The sequence below is a fragment of the Stenella coeruleoalba genome (assembly GCF_951394435.1).
Source record: "Stenella coeruleoalba genome assembly, chromosome: 4".
NCBI lineage: Eukaryota > Metazoa > Chordata > Mammalia > Artiodactyla > Delphinidae > Stenella > Stenella coeruleoalba.
In genome coordinates this window covers 125,560,082-125,582,135 of record NC_137149.1, presented here as the reverse complement: position 1 = coordinate 125,582,135, position 22,054 = coordinate 125,560,082, and the positions used below count along the sequence as shown (strand labels likewise).

Sequence of the window (22,054 nt, the reverse complement as noted above, 5' to 3'; positions counted from 1 at the left end):
TTTTGGAGCCTGTATTTCATGCTGATTTTATTGAATCATTTCATTATTCCCTCAGTATTTAAAGGAATCAGTCGTTTTGTCTAGTTCACTGAATTGCGTGCCAGTGCAGGAACTGTAACAGCACTGGTCTGAAGCTGTAGAGGGCGACTGGCCATTGTCTGTCTCCTCTCCTCCTCCTTCTGTTAAAGGTACTTGGTTTGTAGCACTTGGCAACTCCCCCCTCCCGCCTTTTTATTGTGCTTCAGATACAAATTAGAATAATTTCCTTTTAAAACTTTCAGTGGGAATCTGGGATCTGAGGCATGGCAGAGAGTGTATTTTGTTGATATTCACAGAGTTGGATAATTACATGTTTCTTTGCTAGATGAAGATGAAGAAAATGCCGTTGTGCAATTGGCTAATGAGGTTTTATTTCAGTATAGAGCGAGTCTCACAGCAGTTAAAGGTATTTTACAACTTCTTCCTTTTTTCCTTTTAACATTAAGGAATACCACATAAGCTGCAGAATTCAAGAGCCATGTTGAAAGGAGCATTATAAGTATTCTTCTCATTTGGTTCCGGCATTGCTAATAGAAATCCTTCCCGTGGGCGAGACTCCATAGGGAAAGGGCCTGACTTTAGAACCCTGTTTTAAACTGCATTTTTTTTTGTTTTGTTTTTTGGTACGCGGGCATCTCACTGTTGTGGCCTCTCCCGCTGCGGAGCACAGGCTCCGGACGCGCAGGCTCAGCGGCCACGGCTCACGGGCCCAGCCGCTCCGCGGCATGTGGGATCTTCCCGGACCGGGGCACGAACCCGTGTCCCCTGCATCGGCAGGCGGACTCTCAACCACTGCGCCACCAGGGAAGCCCTAAACTGCATTTTTATTACTTCCCAAATCGGGTCACACTGTAAATGCAACCTGATTTATAAGTAGACTGTGTATGTGTCTTGAGTTAATGAATTGAGGTTTTGTTTTTTTGTGTGTAATTTGCAAATATTTGTGTATAGAGGCTTTTAAAAATTTTCAAAATAACAGTTTTTTATTAAAGAATGTTTGAAAAGTTTTAACAAGTAGGGGAGAGAGAGAGAGATTATTACCCTTCCAGACCCAGCCACCGTTACATGCTTTGGTATATTTACATAGTTGTTCATGTTATGTATACCGTTATTTTGGTATATTTACATAGTTGTTCATGCTGTATATACCATTTTACATTCTGCTTAAGGTGTTTTCCCAGTTCTTTTTATGAACATAATTTTTTAAGGGTTACATAATATCCCGTTGAGTGGATTATACTACATCTTACTTATTTTCCAACTTTTAGATACTTTTTTTTTCCTTATAATAAAGAATGCTCTAATGAAAATCATTATGCAAAAACTTTTTTACCTTTCCAGTGCAGAGTGTTTCCTTAGAGTAAATTTCTAGAAGTGAAGTTGCCGGAACAAAAATCTCCCTATTTTTTAAGGCTTCAAGGGGGTTCTTTACCAGATGAATGCTTTTGCTTCTCTGTCATTTTGAAATGTTTGTATTTGGAGAAGAGGGAAGGAAATCTCTGTTTGCTGACTCATGTTTTTATTTTGCACTTTAAACTGATAACGCCACTTAGCTTTTGACATAAACTAAAGCAGGAAGTACCAAAAGGGGCAGAAAAAGAATGAGTTGCCTTGCCAAGGCCATAGTGTCATGGACACGTTTGAGTTCCTGATGGGAGGTAGGTTACTTGTTTGACTTGAACATAAAAAAATGCTTAACTCAAGTAGGCAAAAATCAGTCATCAGCCTGTATTTTGTTTCATATGCACATTTATATGCAAGAGTTTGTGATCTTGTCACTTTAAAGTTTTTAGTGGCATCAGACCCCCCAACTGGCCCTGTGGTGTTTGGAGAACATAGGGGTTTTTTTTTCATTTTTTGTTCCCTGTGCGGAGAAGCCTTTTGTATTGAGGATATCACCTTAGCTGTCTTTCTAAAACATAAATCTAATCACACTGATGCCCTGATTTAAAGCCTTCCATTTGTCCACAGGATGAGATGTGTGACAGGCCCTTCACAGTCTTGCCCTTCCTTTATCAGCCTTGTATCGTCTACAGCAACCGTGAACCCTAGCATTTCTCTGATGTTGGTGAGAATGAGTAATTTACAAAAGTGGTTTAAAAGTTGAGGCTCTAGAGCCAGACAACATAGGTTCACTCTGGCCCCACCACTTACAACTGTGCGCATGAAACCTCGGACAAGTTATTTAACTTTTCTATTGTATATTTCACTTTCCTTACCTGTAAAATGAGGAAAATAAGAGTGTTCACTAAAGAGGGTTTGTCACAAAGATTAAACTAGTTAGTAGATATAAAGTGCTTGGAACAGTGTCTATCAAGTAACGATCACTCAGAATATTAGCTCTGTTGTTTTGCAAAATTCTACTCATCCTTTAATGCTTGTCTGATAGTTCTTCTTTGGGAAAACTTCCTGAAATCCCTGGAATTAACTGCTCTCTCCTTTTCTGCTTTTATTCGTTATCGTTTATACCTGTCGTATAGCTTTTGCACACAGTGTTATTGTTGGTTCAGGGTGGGCAAATGCATGGTACATGGGCCGCCTCTTCTATTCCTGCACTCAGGGTTCACCTTGCTACAGTCCTGGCATTCCTTCCTGCTGAGGTCTGCATTGACCCAAGACTCCGCAGTGCAGTCCTTTAGCTTGGCATGCAGGGGAACCAGTTTGCTTCAAGAGAGTTCACTGTTTACACACTGGCTCTTCAGGATGGAGACATCTTTGCTTCCATCCTCTGTGGATACCGTAGGTACTTAGCAGGCACTCAGTGCAGCTTTGCTGAATGAATGTCACGTTGAGCAGTTAAAGCAAAGGTCTGCAATGGTGGTCCTTAATCTCCCCAACTCCCCACATACTTACCTTCTATAACAAACCCATCAGTGCTAGAGTTTGAAACAGCCCCAGGTGATTTTGATATAAACTCACCCCCTCTATTTGAAAACCATTGACCAAAATATAAAAAAGCAGTTTTGGGAGTTGAAGAAAAGGACATACAAAATAAGAAGAAATGTATTCCTTTTATAAATTGTTGCTAGAGGACAAGGAAAAGAAGTTGTCTTTCTTGTTCTTTGGCACAATTAACCTTTAGTTAAAAGTAAATGATCATTTCAGGAGGTACACTCTGACCAAGTGTGACTTTTGATGGTAGCATAGTTTTATTTTCTCTTTTTCTGTTCAACGAAAATAACGCCAGCTTCAAAGCACTGGTAAAACTCTTTACCTTACAAAAGGAAACAACGGACCCGCTACAGCCTGTTGAATAAGTAAAGCTCCACACTTGGCCTTCTGATTCCTTCAGGGAGCTAAATCATTCATCAAACATTTATTGAGACTCTGATATGTGCCAGCTACAGGGCTAGGTTCCAAAGCTAGGAAGACAGTAAGATAGAATTCCTGAGTCATTTTCCTCTAGTGAAGAAGTAGCTATAGACATGCACAGCTGTATGTCTATACCACAAAGTAGCTATAGACATGCACAGTTTGCTATGATAGCTGTTCGTAATTATTATCCCTTTGAGTTCTGAGGATCAGTAATGATTTCCCCCTTTTATTCCTGTTATTGGTAATTTGTGCCTTCTCTTTTATTGATTTATAGGTTTTTTTAGAGGAATATCTGATTTTATTCGTATTTTCAAAGAGCCAACTTTGATTTTATAGGTTTTCTCTCTTGTATATATATATTTAATTTTTGCTCTCATTTCCTTTTACTGTCTTTAGGTTTAATTTGCTGTTCCTTTTTTTTTCTTTTGATAGATACATAGAAAATTAGTTTTCAGCTTTTTTCTTTTCTAATATATGCATTTAAGACAACCCATTTCCTGCTAAGCATGGATTGAGCTACATCTTACAAGTTTTGATATGTCATATTTTTATAATCATTCAGTTTAAAATATTTTCTAATTTCTCCTGTAGTTTCTTTTTTGACCCATGCATAATTTAAAAGTGTAATTATTTTCAATAACAACACTTTTGGCATTTATTCTTAGTTATACTGTGATCAAAGGACATACTCTGTATGGTTTTATTCCTTCGATATGTGTTGAGATTTGCTTAATGGCTCATTATATGGTCAGTTTGGATAAGCATTCCGTGTGTTTTTGAAAGTAGTACGTATGTTATAGTTGTTGGGTGCATACACGAATTGAATCAAGTTTTTAAACATGTTGTTAATCTTCTAAATCTGTTGATTTCTGTTTACTTGTTTAGTCATTTACTGTGTTAATCTCCCACTAAGATTGTTAGTCATTTTAATTCTGTCAGTTTCTGCTTTATGTGTTTTAAAACTGTGATTACTTGGATAAAAAATTGGGATTGTGATGTATTTGTGGTGGATCAACTCTTAACGTTATGAAATGGCCCTCTTTTATCCTTGGTGATGCTTCTTACTTTACAGCTTCTTTTGCCTGATACGATCGCTGTGTGAGCTTTTTTGGTTAGAATATGAATAGTATATTTCTTTCCATATTTTTTTTCTTTTGGCCATTCTCTGTTTTTATATTCGACGATATGTGTCTCTTGTAAGTACAGTATAGTTAAGTGGTGTCTCCACCCCTACCCCAGTCTTTTGCTTGGCAAATTTAGTCTCTTGATATTTAAGTAATTCTTGAGACTTTGAGGATTAACTGTGAATCTTACTGTTTTCTATTTTTCCCATCTATTATGTGCTCTTTTTTCCTTTTTCTTAAGTTTTTTTGGATTAAACGTATTTTAAAAAATAATTCCATATTTTTAACTCCTCTATTACCTTTTTATGGTTTTTAAATTCTTTCAGTTGTTGCTTTATTATGACATGAATTCATAACATATCAACAATACTTTAATGCTTTACCACAACCTGGGTAGACAAGGACCTTAGAAATCTGACTTCATTTACCCCTTCTGCTTTATTTGTTATGCCTTTTAATTCTGTATTTTAAACACCACAAGACATTCCTATAATTGTTCTGTAAAGTCAGTACCCTTTTGGATCTCTTCGTTCTTTCCTGCAGTTCCTAGCTTTTCCCTTGTGCCTGAAAATTCCTGCTGGAAGCCAGTTCTCTCAGATTTTGTTTGTTGGAGAGCATATTTATTTCACAGTCATTTTGAATGATTTTTCTCCACTAAGTATAGAATTCTGAGTTTCCAGCTTTTTATTTGTAGGCTAAAGATGTCATTTCACTGTCAGCTGGTTTCCATTGTTTCTGTTGAAATGTCAGCTGTCAGCCTTATTGTACTCATTTTGAAAGTATTGTGTCTTTTTAAAGAATTTTGTGGTAGGGTTTCAGCAATTATACTGTGATATGACGCATTAAAACTTGTGGATACCTTTCCGTCTCTCCTTCTTTGGATTTGTAGGCCTTCATGAATCTGTGGCTAGACATCTGTTGTCACTTTTGGAAAATCTTTGGCCAGTATCTACAAATATTTCCTCTCTCACAGTTTTTCTCTCCTCTTTTCCCATCATCTTGTTCCAGTCTAGTATTAAGATGATTCTATTAAGATGATTCTAGGCTGTGTTTCAGTGTTTGTAAACACTGGTCCATTTCAGTTTTACCCTTGCACACTGGGGCATACCTCTTCAGGGGTCTCAACTGAAAGTCTGGTATGTTTACCAGGCCCTCAACTCCATTTTTCTTGTTTCTCTTTTTTTCGTCTCCTCAGCACTGTGAGACTACTGAAATCTCTGTTTGGTTCTTTAGCCTCTTTCTGCTTGGCTACTCACAGCACAGGCATTGGCAACTAAACGCCTTGAGAAGAAAAGCAATGAAGAGTGTTCAGCTTATTATTTCATTGCTCTTCACATCTCTCCAGCATCTTGGCCCCTCATGTTCTGCGTACTTTGGTTGCTCTTTGATACATTTAAAAACTTGGGGGTTTTCCCCCTGATTTGTTCATTTGTATTTTATTCAGCTTTTATACTTACTTTGGGGAGGAGGTTGGTTTGATACCTGCTACTGAATCTTAGCCAGACTTGGTACAAAGTTATCATCTTTAATCTTTTTCACCGTTTGTGTTTTTATCTGGTGAAGAGTAACTAGAAAGTTTAAATGAGACAACTTGACAAAAGTATTTGGTACAGTGTGTGTTCACGTGCTTCATTCCTTTCATGTAAATAAAAAGCAAATTTGAAAAAGTAGGGGGTAAATTTCCTACCTTACTTGCCTGATAGCCCATAGGCATAGGCTTGTTTATTGAATAAATACCCTAAAATGTTGCTACATTTACATAGTGTAAATATAACTACCTTTTTTTTAGCGTAAGACATACTTGAGGAACAGCCCAAAATAGATGTTAAGACTATTGCATTTTTATTTTTTCCTTGTGCTTTCAGTTTTTGTTGATTGAGGTGTATTTTGAAACATATATCTTAGAGCCTATAAATGAATCTAAATATAAAACATCACAATATGTGTTGAGAACTTGAACTTTTTTTGCACTAAGGGGTCTGTTGCTTCTATCTCAGAACTCATGTAAACAGTAACATACTCCTTTTTAAAGCTGCATCTCAGTTTATTCATCTGTAAAATGGCAATGATGGTACTACCTAGTTGAAAGAATTATTTAAAGGATTAAATACTGTGTTAGTCTGCTTGGGCTGCCATAACAAAATACCACTGACCGAGTGGCTTAAACAGTAGAAATGTATTTCTCACAGTTCTGGAGGCTAGGAAGTCCAAGATGAAGGCTCCAGCCAGTTTGGTTTCTGGTGAGGGCTCTCTTCCAGGCTTGCAGACAGCTGCCTTCTCTCTATGAAGAAGGCCTTTCCTCAGTGGGTGCACATGTAGGGAGGGAGAGAGAAATCTCTCCCTTCTTCTTATAAGGCCACCGTAGGGAGGGAGAGAGAAATCTCTCCCTTCTTCTTATAAGGCCACCTGTCCAATTAGATCCGGGTCCCATCCTCATGACCTCATTTAATGTTAATTACTTCCTTAGAGGCCCCATCTCCAAATACAGTCACACTGGGAGTGAGGGCTTCAACGTGAGTTTTAGGGGGGGACATAATTCAGCCCATAGCATACTGTAATACATAAAAGTGCTTAGAATAGTATCTGGCCCGTGGTAATTGTTTAATAAATTGTGATTTTGTGCTAGAGATGATTTTAAACATCTTTTTTCTTTTCTAGGTGCTGACTTTGGGTTACTTTTGAAAACACTAGGAATGGTGATTTCTACTTTTCAGGACCTCAGCACGAAGAAGCTAAGGAGAATCCTATGTAAATAAAGTGAAACCTCTTCTGCTCTCCTTTCACATTTGGGGACATCTTTCTTTCTCCATCCACAAGGAGTGTACGTGGTGCCATCATGAACGTGACAAGTTTGTTTTCCTTCACAAGTCCAGCTGTGAAGAGACTGCTTGGGTGGAAACAGGGTGATGAAGAAGAAAAATGGGCAGAGAAAGCTGTTGACGCTTTGGTGAAAAAACTGAAGAAAAAGAAAGGTGCCATGGAGGAACTGGAAAAGGCCTTGAGCTGTCCGGGGCAGCCCAGTAACTGTGTCACCATTCCCCGCTCCCTGGACGGCAGGCTGCAAGTTTCCCACCGGAAGGGGCTGCCTCACGTCATTTACTGCCGTGTGTGGCGCTGGCCCGACCTTCAGAGCCACCATGAACTAAAACCACTGGAATGCTGTGAGTTTCCTTTTGGTTCCAAGCAGAAGGAGGTGTGCATCAATCCCTACCACTATAAGCGAGTAGAAAGCCCTGGTAAGTGAGCCCTTTTATGTTGATGCGTCTAGCAGATTTGTATTGTTTCTCAAAATCATTCCTTTCCATGTTTTTAGTTGTAATTTTCAAATATTAGGGGAAAAGTTACATTTGTCCGCCCTTGAATATGTCATACGTTCTAATAGCATAGTCTCTAGTTAATCTTGTTTCTTAGGAGCGGGGCTGTGAAAACTGTTATCCCGGTACTAATACCTCTAACTTGTAATAAATTGTTTTCTTTCTAAATTTATTCTTTATGTTTCCCTTTGGCTCTGTGCATTTCTCTAGGCAAATTTAGCTATGATTTTATTGTGAGGGACAGGAAAGGAAAGAAGCATGGCATTACTGTCTACCTACTTGAGGGCAGTTGCCAGTGACTTGGCAACTTTATCCTTAAAAATAGCAATTTTTATCATCTCCAGTGGAATTTCACTATGGCATATTCCCTGTAGAGGATATGAAGGAATTATGTTCTGCTGTGGAATCATTTGATACTATTACTTTATAAGATATTTCTTAGTTTTTACATATATGACCTTGGCCGGTGGGCAGGGGGAGAAGCACAGTAAAGGATATACTTCAAAATATACTTGGTTTTGCCCTCAAATTAGAGTCCACATTCTAGACAGTTGCATCAATTGGAAAGTGATCAGGCAATCTCAAGACCCTAAGTATCTCATTGTCAGATTGGAACCAATTTTGTTGATGGATTAGTTATTAATAGCTGTTGGTTACCAAGGGTTCCCAAATGAGGCTGTGCATTAGAGTCACGTGGCTCCCCCCCGGAAATTCTGATTCTGGCCTAGCCTGGTAATCCGTGTTTTTAACAGGTACTCCAGGTGGGGCTGATGGGAGCTGTTGGATTGGTGTTTGGGAACTACTAAGCTAGATCCTGTAATAACATGGCTCTCAAATAAAAGGCATTCTGGTTTCTTACGGAATATTGAAGAAGAGTTTAAGGACTAGGGAATAATATAATAAACATCTTTGTATCCACCACCCAGTTGCCTTCAGTAACTACTGTCCTGAATTTGATGGTTAAGTTTGAAGTTCATCATTCCCATGCGTGCTTTTATACAGCAATTCTGTATGTGTTTGAATCCTTGCCAGTATGTACTGTCAATTTTGTATATTTAAAGGTATTATATAATGATATTGGAGTATCCTTCTACAATTTGCTGTATTCATTCAACATCATTGATGTGTGATTTCTATATTACACACTTTAGGATTACCTTGTCAAGGCCTGTGAAAAATCCTCTGGAGATTTTATTGGAATTTCATTGATTTCATTTGGGGAAGGATTGACATAGTTCTCTTCTTGAGCGCAGTATTTTTCTAAATTTATTTAGGTATTTTTTTTTTTTTTTTTTTGCGGTACGCGGGCCTCTGACTGTTGTGGCCTCTCCCGCTGCGGAGCACAGGCTCCAGACACGCAGGCTCAGTGGCCATGGCTCACGGGCCCAGCCACTCCGCGGCATGTGGGATCTTCCCGGAATGGGGCACGAACCCGTGTCCCCTGCATCAGCAGGCGGACTCTCAACCACTGTGCCACCAGGGAAGCCCTATTTAGGTATTTTAAGTTTCTTCCATAAAGTTCTTGCACATCTTTTCTTAGATTTATTTCTAGGTAACTGTTTGGGTTTTATTGTATCCTTTTAAAAGTTACATCTTGTTACAGTTGTTCATGGCTAGGACTGTACTTGCTTTTTTCCAGCGATCTTGCAGAATTCTCCTTGTTCTAATCTAGACATTCTTTACTGCTTGTCACACCCACTGTGATGTAAATTTTAGTGTGTAATATGTACAAACAGGATTGCTTAGGTACTTGGTTTTTAGATCCCCATAGTAACTTTAAGAGGTACACGGGGAAGATTCTAATCCCACTTCACAAATGGTAAAACTGAGGTCCCTATAAATTAAGTAACCTGTGTGTCAGACAGCCAAGGTTCAGTATTGAGAAAACACTGTGGATACATTTTCTCCCGCCACCCCTTCCTCCACTCTGCTCCATTTCATCTTACGCTGCGGCAGCTGGGGACCACCGCACTACAGAGAGTGTTCTTTGAAGATGCGCGCTGTGGCCATGTAATCTTCCTGCTTCCCATTGCTCTTACACACAGCTCTGTGTTCTGGTCTTCACCCACCTCGCCAGCTTCTTTTCCCACCTTCCATGCTTCTTGTGCTTGAGTCATATGGGGACACTCAGTGCACTCTTCCTCTGTACCTCGTTTCTCCTCCCTCTTTGCCTAGTTCACTCTTCTTTATCCTTCAGGCCTAAGCTTAATGGAGGCCGACTTTGCTGAGAAGCCTTTGTTGATACCTCCTCCCCCCGCCCCCCTTACCCCCCTCCCCCCCCGCCCCGTCCCCCCGCATGCCTGTCTGTGTTTTCCATAGTAGCAATTTGAATTTCTTCCTGATGTTCTTCACACTTACATTTGCCACTGTTAGTCTTCCTTGCAGGATAGTAAATCAGGCTCCATGATGGCAAGGACCATGTTTATTATTAACATCTCTACATTTAGTAGTGAGCATGGTTAAATACATTTTTGCTGTTAAATGAAAATACTTCTTTTAGTTTCTCTGTATGGTCTTTTTGTTTGTTTGTTTAGAGATGAGCTTTCAATTTGTTTATGTCCTCCAGCCATCATCTTCCCTTTCGTGTCCATTTCATTGCCGTTACTATCTGACATAGATGGAAAGGATTTTTTAAAAGTTAACGCTGAGGTGATTTTGTTGCTCTTAATAATTTACTTGATAGGGAGGAGGTGGGAAACCAGCTAAAACAGGGCATTCTGAGACTCCACAAGTATCATTCCATCCTCCCCTTTAGCCAGGAATCTGGTGAGCCGTGCACAGACCAGTTCTCAAAAACCGTGAGGCCAATATCTGTTGAATTTGAACATATCAGGATTTTCCTTATATTTTTTATATTGTGAAGTGAAAATATGGTGGGAATGAGAAACTGGACTTCTTCCAGAGACCACCGTGAAGCAGCCCCTGCACCTCATGGGGAGAAGCCCCTCTAAATCAAAGTGCAGTGGGGCCTCAGCCCCTCACAATCCCAGAGTTAAGTAGGCATTTTCCCTCTATAATGCAGCATGGAGCACACCTGGTTGTTGTTTCCGTGAAATAGGAAAAAAGGGGTCTGGAAGTCTAAGCTGCGGACACTGCAGCTCAACACTGAATTACTCTGAACTCTGTAACTATTTTACCTCAGATAAAGTATTTCAAAGAGCAGTTTAACAGTTTAGGCATAAGATAGGTTTCCCAAACTTGTTATTTTCTGCTAAGGCCCCTTTTGGGATCTCTAGGGAAAACTTCCGCAGAAATGGGGAGGGAGTCTCTAGATTTAGAGCTGTGGTTTTCAAAGTGTGTGGTCCTCAGACTAGCAGCATCAGCATCACCTGGGAACTTTGTAGAAACGAATATTGTTAGATCCTTCCACAGACCTACTGAATCAAACTCTGGGGATGGAGCCAGCAATCTGTTTGGACAAACTCTCCAGGTGATTCTGATTCAGGCTAAAGTGTGAGAACCACTGGTTTAAGGTATCCAGGCAGGTCACGTCCAGCTGACAAGATGAAGTCTCTTATTGAAAAGAGATGCTAATGAGTTACAGTTTGAAATCCTTCATCATTTTTAACTTAGCATCTTGTTAGGGGTATAAAACTGACTTGCTCTTTCCAGAATTTCCCTTCCTGTTGATATTCATCAAGATTAGCATTCTGATACAGTGTGATAAAGGTGTCTTAAAGGGAGTGGAGGAGTGAGGGGAGGAAGGAATGCTTTGTTGTTTGGTCCAGTGGAAGTTTTATAATTGTTCTTTGGGGTATCTTTTACTGTCTCTGTTTCTTTGACCAAAAATAATTTTAATGGATTTAAGTAAACGTAGTTTTTCTTTACCTGTGCCATTAATTTTGTTATAAATAAAAGAGTCTAAACGTTGTGGTGGGGAAAAAACCGAAAGTTACAGAAACACTGCAACAACTTGTGCTCATCATAGGCAATGATGGGAGAGAGTGTGAGAGGGACGAACCTTCCTTTTGGTGAAAGGTAGTAAAGTACCTTGGCCATTACTGAAAAATGCATCTTTGGGAAAGTAGAAAGTGGTAAGAATTTCTTTTTCTGCAAGTGTGTGGATAATTACAGGAAAGAGGAAGTGCGTGCAGTTTCTGAAGACCGTGCCCCTGCTGATGATGTAACAGGTGACTGTTTACTTGGACTTTGGGTAGCCTTTAGAGTCCAGGCTACTTATTAGTGGTTGGGTTAAATGGCGGTTTTCTTTTTCTTTACCAAAGCAAATGCTGACAGGGTAAAGTCAGTCATCTCAATGTGGTATGAGAAGGCTATTCAGTTGCTATCTGCCGCCATTAAAATGTCTTCATGGAGACTTCCTGTCATTTGGCCTTTTTTTTCTTTTAATGTTTTTCACGTGGTTCCTGAGAATTATCATCTGTACTTTGAACTTCATCCACTTGCAAGGCCATATTGATCCTGAGCTTGAAATTCTGAGATTTCAGTTTGATCTTTAAAGTAATACCCTGCTGTTCACTTCCTGGTGCTTCTTCCATTTTCAGCAGCATGGCTCCCAGCTGTTTAAAATACACCTAAAATCCTCTTCACCAGTTGACCGAATGCAAGTTTTGGCCCTTTGGCTGCCTCAGTCACCAGGTAATTCCTGGCTTGGTAAATTTTACCTTAAGAAGAAGGCCTTAAAATCATAGAAATGGAGAATGAGTTGGTGGTTGCTGGGGGCAGGAGGGGAGTAGGTGTGGCTATAAAAGGGCAACATTGGGGAGGGACCCTTGGGTTGATGGAAGTGTTCTGTATCTTGGCTGTGTCAGTGTCGTGATTGTGATAACGGTCTATAGTTTTGCAGGATATTACCATTTGAGGAAACTGGGTAAGAGGGTAGGCAGGATTTCTCTTGTTACTTCTTACAGCTGCATGTGAATCTGCCATTATTTGAATTTTAAAAATGGTGATTCCCTGAAAAAGCAGCTAGTGCAGCCCGCGACTCAGTCACATTGAGTGCTTTTCCTCAACAACCATTGTGTTTTGGCATGTAGCAGAGGTGCTCTGTGAGTACTTTTATATTGTCACACAGAATATTAGATGGACATATACTCAAGGATCAAGATTTAATAAAATTAATATTTAAAAATTTAAATCAAAAAATTTTAATGTGTTTCTTCATGTTGTGAATGTGTTTTTACATGAGCCAAGGATGACAAAAACCTCTATCTAATTAAAGTGCCTTTTTGTTTTTTTTTAAGTCTTTGTATTAGTACATCCATTCGGAAGATGGTGATGGGTGGGGGGACGTATTGACTTTTCCTTCAAGTTTATCTGAGTGGCTGTATCTAGGAGTCTGGTGACTGACGCTGTAAACCAGATACCAGGATACGATGGTGACAAGTGTTTTGAAGATTTAGGATTAATTAGCAACAATATCAACTATAAAAATTAAAATAAAGCATTATGACCTGTATTTTATAGTCAGAGTTCTCCAGAGCAACAGAACCAATAGGATCGATCGATCAATCTATCTATCTATCTATATATACATACACATATATATTATATATATAGATCTTATATATTATATATATACATATATATATTTTATACCTAGATCCTATATATTTAATAGGATCCTACAAAATTTAAATTAATCTATTAATTATCCTATTAATAAGTCTACTATTGGGATTTCCCTGGCGGTCCAGTGGTTAGGACTCGGCGCTTTCCCTGCTGAGGGGCCGGGTTCAATCCCTAGTCTGGGAACTCAGATCCCATAAGCCTCACAGCCCAGCCAAAAAAAAAAAAGAGTTTTTAAAAAAGTCTATTATATATTATAGGTTTATTATGGGAGCTGGCTCATATGAGTATGGAGGCCGAGAGGTCCTATGATCTGCTGTCTGCAAGCTGTAGAACCAGCAAGTCTGATGGTGGAAGTCCCAGTCTTAGTCCAAAGGCCTGGGAAGCAGGAGCACCGTATCTGAGGGCAGGAGAAGATAGGTGATCCAGCCTTTTTGTTCTGTTCAGGTGCTCAGCAATTGGGTGATGTCCACTTACAGTGGTGAGGGTGATCTTCCTTACTCAGTCTACCAATTCAGATGCTTATCTCCTCTGGAGATACCCTCACAGACACAACCAGAAATATTGTTTTACCAGCTCTCTGAGCATCCCTCAGCCCACTCAGGTTGACACATAAAATTAACCGTCACACCCTATGTTCATCATCTACATCTAAATTCCTCTTCACTCAGACATCTGGGGCCCATGTACAACTCCTCAGGAACTGGGTCTGCCAGAGAAAGATGGGCATGTGAGTACAGCACAGTGTGCTAAATTGAATGATAGAAGTGTGGACGGGAGATGCAGCCAACTCTTACAAGCCTGAGAGTGGCCACAGAAAAGCTCGCTGGACTCCAGCGCATCTGGACATTGTGTTCCAACCTGTGTGGTGGTTCAGTTATATAAGTATATAGTATATTTCATCGTACAAAGGATTTAAATTGGTTTATAAGAAGACTTACAGTAAAGTAGAAAGTATAACTAATAAGGTAGGCCAGGGAAAGCAAATTCAAAAGGAAGGTCAAGACTAAGAGGAAAATTAGCACATATGCGTCCCATGACTGACGATGATACAGATGTACTGCTGTGCATAGTTACTTTAAGTTTGTGATCCTAGTCTGGATGGTTCTCTCCTGCTTTTGGTGTGGGAGAGAGATGTGTATGACATTGAAAAGAAGGAAGAAGGCTTTGAAAGCTGTAAAAGGTAGTTCAGAACATTTGTGCCTGAGGGTGGGTGGTGGGTAGAGCCACCGAGGCAGTTTGCAGAGACTTCCTGCGGGAGGGATCCTTGGGGCGAGGGCAATGTCCCCTGACTTTGCAGTTGCTTTTCCATAGTCCACTCAGGGCCCCGTTCTCCTGTCCATGTGGAAGTTTTGTTGTGCAAGAGCATTTGGTTACTACTTTTGCTTCTGTCCAAGTTCAAGGGACAGCCAAGTGGACGTGGAGTTTAGATGTTGAACTTATTTCCCAAATATTATCTTGGGCATTTGGCTTGTGTTTGATAATTTCATCAGTGTCATCTCAAATATTATTAGAAACAGATGAAGTAATGTAATCCTGTGTGGGATTTTATACCCAGATCTCTTAGTGGATTCCATTTTCTCAAATCCAAGGCAAAACGTGAAGTTTATTATTCCGATCTTTTTTTCCCCCGAGCAACTGTGCCTAGTACATGATTTGGGCAACTGGTTTTGTGTTATTTATTAATTGATGAGCACATGGTACGTTTTAGCAGTTACTATATGTTACTTTTACATAAATTGTAAAAGTACATACATTTCATAAGTTGAAGCAGACATGGAGACCATAATTCTGTGATTTGTTTCTGGGTAGCATTTCTCTATTGCCAGGTCTACTCCAATCTGAAATTTTAAGACCATACTCCATAGATTATACAAAGTATCTTGCTCATACTTTTGCTTTCCTGACCATGATCCTCCACTTCATTCCTTTCCTATCTCTGCAACATTAGGTGGGCCAGAGAAGATATTTTCAGACCTTCTGGATTCACGTAAAGCTCAGCACCCTTCTCTCTACCCCTGCTAGTTTATAGGGCTGAAGGAACACTAGCCGGCCGGCAGCTGTTGGAAACAAAGCACACACACACACAAAACCATGGCTGATGAAAAAGCAATTTTGAAAACCACAGAAAAACATTTGTCGTAATAAAGTAGTTCACTGATTGCAATTGTGTGGAAATAATGTTTCAAATCAAAAGGGAAAGCCTGGCTCATAACTTCCAAGACTAGCTTTGGGTGAAATAATACGGAGACCCGTGAGTACTGCTTTTTGGCTTTGTATCCCCGCGTGTGGAAAATCCTCAGTGATGTCTTGTCGGGGGAATGTTCTGTGTGATTGTGGTGGGGAGCCACAGTTGACTTGCCCCAGGTTGGTAGTGCCCTAGGCTCTTGACAGACACGGAAAGTGAGAGAAATGGAGGGGAAGTTGGCTTTTGTAATGATCTGACTGATTTTCTCGGTTTTACTTTCAGCCTCCTTGGTACTAGCTGTTCAAAGGCTCAAGGAAAAGCCTGGGCATTTCTTTCCCAAAATGTAGGTCCCATCCCTTTGTCTTTTTCCACTTCGAGATGCAAATATTCTCTTGAAAGACCCAGCATCATGCCTGATAATCATGAATTAGCCAAATCGTCAGACCTCTGCCCTGTTATTTGGAAGAAGGAGATTTGTTTGGGGAGGAGATGGGGAAACAGAGTGGATATTTATTTAATTTAAAGAGCAGAGCTGGGGGACTTTGGGCAGCTGGAGGCTACCCTGAGCACTGTGTTAAAAATTGCAGCGGGCCTGGAGAAGGGGAGGACTAAAAAACCCCCAAATTTTGTTAATTTGCTAGCTTGGCTGGGGATTCGTTGCTCTCAGATACTGGTCTCAGGACTGCTTGGAAAGGCTGCATGCAGACTTGCTTCCCCTGCATTTAGTCTGGTCTGGGCTTCCACCGTGTCAACAGCAGCTCTTCCCCGTGGGTGGGAGATGGGGAGGTAACGCTGAACTTGCCACTTACCCATTTCACTTACCTAATTACCAGTGCCTCAACTGGACTTCTTCATTCCCATGACCTTTAGCACCGAAGCCAGCCCGTAACACTCCACCCCGTCTGCTCTTCCTAAAACTGCAATGCAGGGGTTCCCAACCCCCGGGCCGTGAACCGTGGTCCGAGGCCTGTTAGGAACCGGGCCGCGTGGCAGGAGGTGAGCGGCGGGCGGGCGAGCAAGGTTTCATCTGACCCGTCGCTCCCCACCGCTCGCATTACCGCCTGAACCATCCCCCTAACCCCGTCCATGGAAGAACTGTCTTCCACAAAACAGGCCACTGGTGCCAGAAGGGCTGGGGACGGCTGTGCTGCGAGCCACATGGGTTGTGTAACTAGAAGTAACGGTAATCTTCCCGAGAAAAGAATGAGAATCTGTAAACAGAGACTATGTTTAAGTAAAGAGATTTAGGTCCACAAAGGACTGTTTGGCACTTTTTCCCCCGGTTCTTTTTTTTTTTTTTTTTTTTTTTTTTTTGCGGTACACGGGCCTCTCACTGTTGTGGCCTCTCCCGTTGCGGAGCACAGGCTCCGGACGCGCAGGCTCAGAGGCCATGCATGGCTCACGGGCCCAGCCGCTCCGCGGCATGTGGGATCCTCCCGGACCGGGGCAGGAACCAGTGTCCCCTGCATCGGTAGGCGGGCTCTCAACCACTGCGCTACCAGGGAAGCCCACCCCCCGGTTCTTTAAATGGGCGTTTTTATACTCTGGCATTTTAGCAGACCTTACAATGGAAGATGAGGTTTACGTTCTACTGCATCACTACGTCAGTTCTAAAACAGCTCTCCGAGATGCTGCTGTTCTTAGTTCTCCGCTCTCACATGAAACAAGCCATTTCCTGTCTAAGCGAGAGTGTCTGGCTTACGTAGTCATACGTCACCTGACCACCTCCCACTTGCTCCTGTATGGGATCTTAAGTCAGAAGAAGGCAAAACGAGAGCCTATGCTTTTTTTTTTAATATATAAATTTATTTATTTTTAGCTGCGTTGGGTCTTCGTTGCTGTGCTCGGGCTTTCTCTAGTTGCGGCGAGCGGGGGCTCCTCTTCGTTGCGGTGCGCGGGCTTCTCAATGCGGTGGCTTCTCTTGTTGCGGAGCACGGGCTCTAGGTGCACGGGCTTCAGTAGTTGCGGTGCAGGGGCTAAGTAGTTCTGGCTCGCGGGCTCTAGAGCGCAGGCTCAGTAGTTGTGGCGCACGGGCTTAGTTGCTCCACGGCATGGGGATCTTCCTGGACCAGGGTTCGAACCCGTGTCCCCTGCACTGGCAGGAGGATTCTTAACCACTGCGCCACCAGGGAAGCCCCCAGCCTATGATTTTTTGAGTGGTATTTCGGCAGCTTTTTGTAAACTGAAAGTAAACATATATATGACAACAGAGTGGAATTCCTTTGTATGTTTTTTCCTGTATGTTTCCCTATAAATTCCTGACAATTACATCTGACCAGCTCTGTAGCAGATTCAGCAGTATTTTTTGTGACAGTACCCTTTCTTTGAGCATCTAAAAAGTGTTTCCAGGGTATGGTGGTGTACCGGGACAGGTATTTAAGTACGATGGTCAAGTTGGGAAACAGTTGTGGGTAAACGCTTTTGAAATATCAAACTTAACAGCTTTTAAACAGAAAAAAGAACAGCTGATTTTACAATGAGTTATTTTTAAAGAGAAAACTGGTGGGAGCATGTCACAGGGACACAGAGGTCAGCTTGAAGGGGCTGCTTCTAGCTAAATCAGACAATTTGATCAACAAGATATTTAAGGGCAGAAATGAATTATCAGCCATGGGGGGATAAAAACGGGGATCCATGCTGGTAGTATTCTTTCTACTCTTACAGTAGAATGCTGATTGCTGACTGGTAGATGTGGAGTGGAGTTCTTCAGGAAAATCAGGACAAATGGGGACTATTAAAGGAGATACTTCTCTGTAGCTGTAAGGTTAAAATACGGTGGGGCGGAAGCTCAGGTGAGAAGGCCTGGACTAAAATTTTGGCACTTGGTATATTTGACCTTGGGCCAGTTGCTTGTCCTCTTTGAGCTTGTGTTTGCTAACCTGTGAAATGGGGAGCGATGGTATTTACCCTCCAAGGTCATGCTGAGGCTTAAATTAAACAATGCACATGAAAAGGCTTTATGCATTCTGGAAACATAATGTGGCTGAAACAGTGAAACAAAGAGCATAACTTTTGTGCACATCTTTAGAATAAAAACAAAGTTTGTAATGTTAAGTTTTCACTAAACAGATCTTCAGGAAACTATAATACAGTTGACCCATGAACAACTCGGAGGTTAGCGGCACAAACCCTCCATGCAGTGGAAAATCCACGTGTAAATATATAGTCGGCCCTCCATATCTGTGGTTCTGCATCCTTGGATTCAGTCACCTGTGGATCGGGTAGTACTGTAGTACATATTTAGTGGGAAAAAATCCGTGTGTATGGGTCTGTGCAGTTCAAACCCATGTTATTCAAGGGTCAATTTTTACAGTATTAATAACAGTAACAGTAGAAATTAAAATAGCTACTTTTATGCTTACTGTGTGCCAGGCACTGTGCTTATGGATTCACGTGTATTCTCATTTCATCCTGACCGAGCTGTGAAAGGTAGAGAGAGGTACCCACCGACAGGGCCACTTAGCTGCAGTTTAAGTAAGTTGTCCCATGGCTTGTAAGGGGAGAGGGTGGATTCAAATTGAAGTCTAAATGCAAAGTCCATGCTGCTACCCACCACACTACTGCTTCCCAAAAGAAGTCGTTCCCCCCACCCACCCTGATCAGTTTTCTCTCCCTGACAGAGGGAAAAGGTATCCACAGTTTTCAGTGGCAGAACGTTGGATCTGAAATGCATATGAGCAGCAGCTGCTTGGATTTGGGGTTGCTGATGGTAAATTCGAAAGCACACCTGTGCTTTAGATGCTTCTGGAAGCTTTATTTGTGTTTATTTCCCATCGGTCAATCTTCATCATTAGATAATAAGTGTCTGTTTCCTAGAATATATTTGAACTCTGAAAGAGAACTAATTACATTCAGCTGCAATTAGAAATGAAACCAAGCTGCCTGGTGTGACACCTGGGGATGGTCATTTCCATATCAATAGCGTCTGATAGATGATTAGACGCGCTAGGCCGAGGGCTGACCAGAGCCCAGGAACTTGCTAAAGCTAACTGCGTCACATTGAGAGACACCTGCCTCCCCCCACTGGTTCCTGGTTGTATACTTATCGGCAAGTCACTTAATCTCTCTCTACCTCAGTATCCACCCTAGGTCGGAGTTGTTATGAGGATTAGATGAGTGAACATTTGGTACAGCCCTTGGCATATGTAAGCACAATGTAAATGCTAAATGAAAAGGAAATCTGGGAGAAGTACTACTCTTCCCATTTTACTAGTAAGAAGTTCAGTGTAAAGAGTAAGTTCCCTGCTAATCGTGTAGTAAATAACTGGACAAGACTTCTATCCAGAAGTCCAAAACTAAAGCCCGCCTCTAACTGTTCTTAAACTTCCGGTGTACCTTATGAAGGACTTTTTCCTCTCCTGGTATTTTTAGCTGACACCCTGAAGTTTTTCTACCTCTAACAATCTATGAAGTCTCCAATAATATAGCATCTTCCTTCTGTGGTAGTTAAGCAAATAAGTATTTGGCAAAGGAAAGGAACCTGGGGTAAGGATGGGAAGGGGACCTGGAGGGAGGAGCCAGCATTTGAGAGGCTGCCACATGCCACCTGCCAGAGCTTGGCCACTAGCCCTGCAGGGGGACAAAGGCCTGTGCTGTCTGATTCATGCCGCTAGGACCCTGGGCTTCTTGGTCCAAAGACAGTGCTTTTTCCTTGGCACCAAGACACCTGACCAGAAAAACTGGACACTTTGTGAATTTTCTTGTCAACTTGGTATAATAAGGCCATGCTGGTCTTTTCTGTATCATTCTAATTTAATCTGCATACCTGAGAACTGGGACTGAAGCTGTATGGAGTTTTAGAGTTGAAAGGGATGATTTCTAGAAATCTGACTAAAGGTGAGAAAATTGAAGTTCAAGCTCCACAGCTAGTTAGAGACGTAGACAGGTCAAGAGGCCTGGGGCTGTGTTGCCCACAAATATGGTAACCCCTCATCTTCCCCACCCAGGCTGCATTCAGCCAGACTCCAGGAGGCCTGATTTATTGTGTCTGGGATGAGGTACAGGAATCTGCCTTTAAACAAGTGTCTTGCTAAGTCACCGAGGACTATACTTTGAGCAAGACTGGTCTGTATTAATCAGGTTATAATAAGCAATCTAAGAACAGTCATATAATTCACAAACATACATTAATTGAAAAAACACTTATTAGGGATCTATTATATGCCAGGCACTGGATGATACAGCGAAAGAAAACTCAATTCTGCCCCCAAGGGGCTTATGGTCTGGGTGAGGTAAAGTCAAATTAGCAATAAAATGTTACAGATGCCATGATGATCTAAGCCACAGTGGGGCACGAAGAAAAGAGGAATTCATTTCTCCTGGAGGTGAGTAGAAAAACCAAGAAAGATACCATAAAAGAGATGGCATTAGAACTGAGATTAGAAGGATGTCAAGTGAGCAGAGGTACAGGAGTATGAAACCAGCAGGTGGAAACTGCCGGAAGCTCCGGGTGGCTGGGTGAAGTGACAGGGCAGTTACCCAAAAGATAGGTTGGACCCTGAATCTGCACTAGATCGTGGAGTCTTAAAGGACGTACTGTGGACACGTAATCTCTCAGATGAGATGTATTTCAAAGGAATCACCCGTGGTGTACAAAAAAAGAGAATCCCAAGCCTGGAATTATCTAGGAAGTTGGGTTCTCAGAAGTTGATTTCAATTCAGGCTCTTTTTAAGTCAATTTCATGTTGTTTTGCAGATACTTTTATTGAATATAGTTCATTTCTCTGTTTATATTTAAATTGTGTTCACATATTCATCTTCTGTTCATGTATTTGTACTCGAGTAATTGATACATTCCTAGAAAACAAATACTACAAAGTTGCTATCGTTAGGCAAAATCGTCTTAACTTTTAAAAAGATGTTCCCTCAAAAAACTAAACAGAAGAATGGAAAAAGAACTTTAAATCCACAGTCTTTTTACAGTTTGGCAGTACTGAGTAACATAGTCTGGTGGTTATTATGTACAGACCTTGATTCAAACCCTGGCCCTCCACTTAGCAGCTGTGTGACCTTGGACGTGTCATGGAGCTGGACTGAGCCTGCTTCCTCATCTGCTGTGAGGGTTCAGGGATCAGTTATAAACTCCGTGTGGGCAGGGACAGTGGCCGTCCTGCTGACGTCTGCACCTGCCATGTCCCACCCAGAGCCTGGCCCTGAGGTCAGTATTCGATGGGCATGTATGTAGTGCCCAGTGAACAGTATCTAATTTTACTTCAAACCTTCCTTCTGCCGCCTGACCGCCAATAAGCGCGCAAAAAGATAAAGGGCCACCACTCAGGGATTTGGGGCTATATTTGCATTAAAATTTAACCTCGATTAAAGGTTATGAGAATCTTTTTTTCAGTGTAGTTTCCCTGATATATCCTGAGGTTAGGAATTTTATTTCATAAAGGCATATACTATTAACTTTTAAGTAGTCTTACCCTCTCCTCCACTCTCTCCTGGAAACGCTTCTATTTAGAAAGTCATGAACACACACCATATTTAGGGACATCTGTCTAGTTTAGATATTATACTGGGCACAGCTGCTCCGGCAGCTTGGCTGCCTT

General features: G+C 41.4%; 1 protein-coding gene across 7 annotated transcripts in view; it reads left to right on the top strand.

Moving 5' to 3' along the window:
• Window positions 1-22,054, top strand: part of SMAD1 (SMAD family member 1) — a 262,695-nt gene that overhangs the window by 208,259 nt on the left and 32,382 nt on the right. For all 7 annotated transcript variants that reach the window (XM_079920869.1, XM_079920868.1, XM_079920871.1 and 4 more), the window contains one exon: window positions 7,137-7,714. In XM_079920869.1, the coding sequence (XP_079776995.1) occupies window positions 7,315-7,714 (400 nt within the window). In that variant the 5' untranslated portion in view covers window positions 7,137-7,314. The remainder of the gene's footprint in view (window positions 1-7,136; window positions 7,715-22,054) is intronic.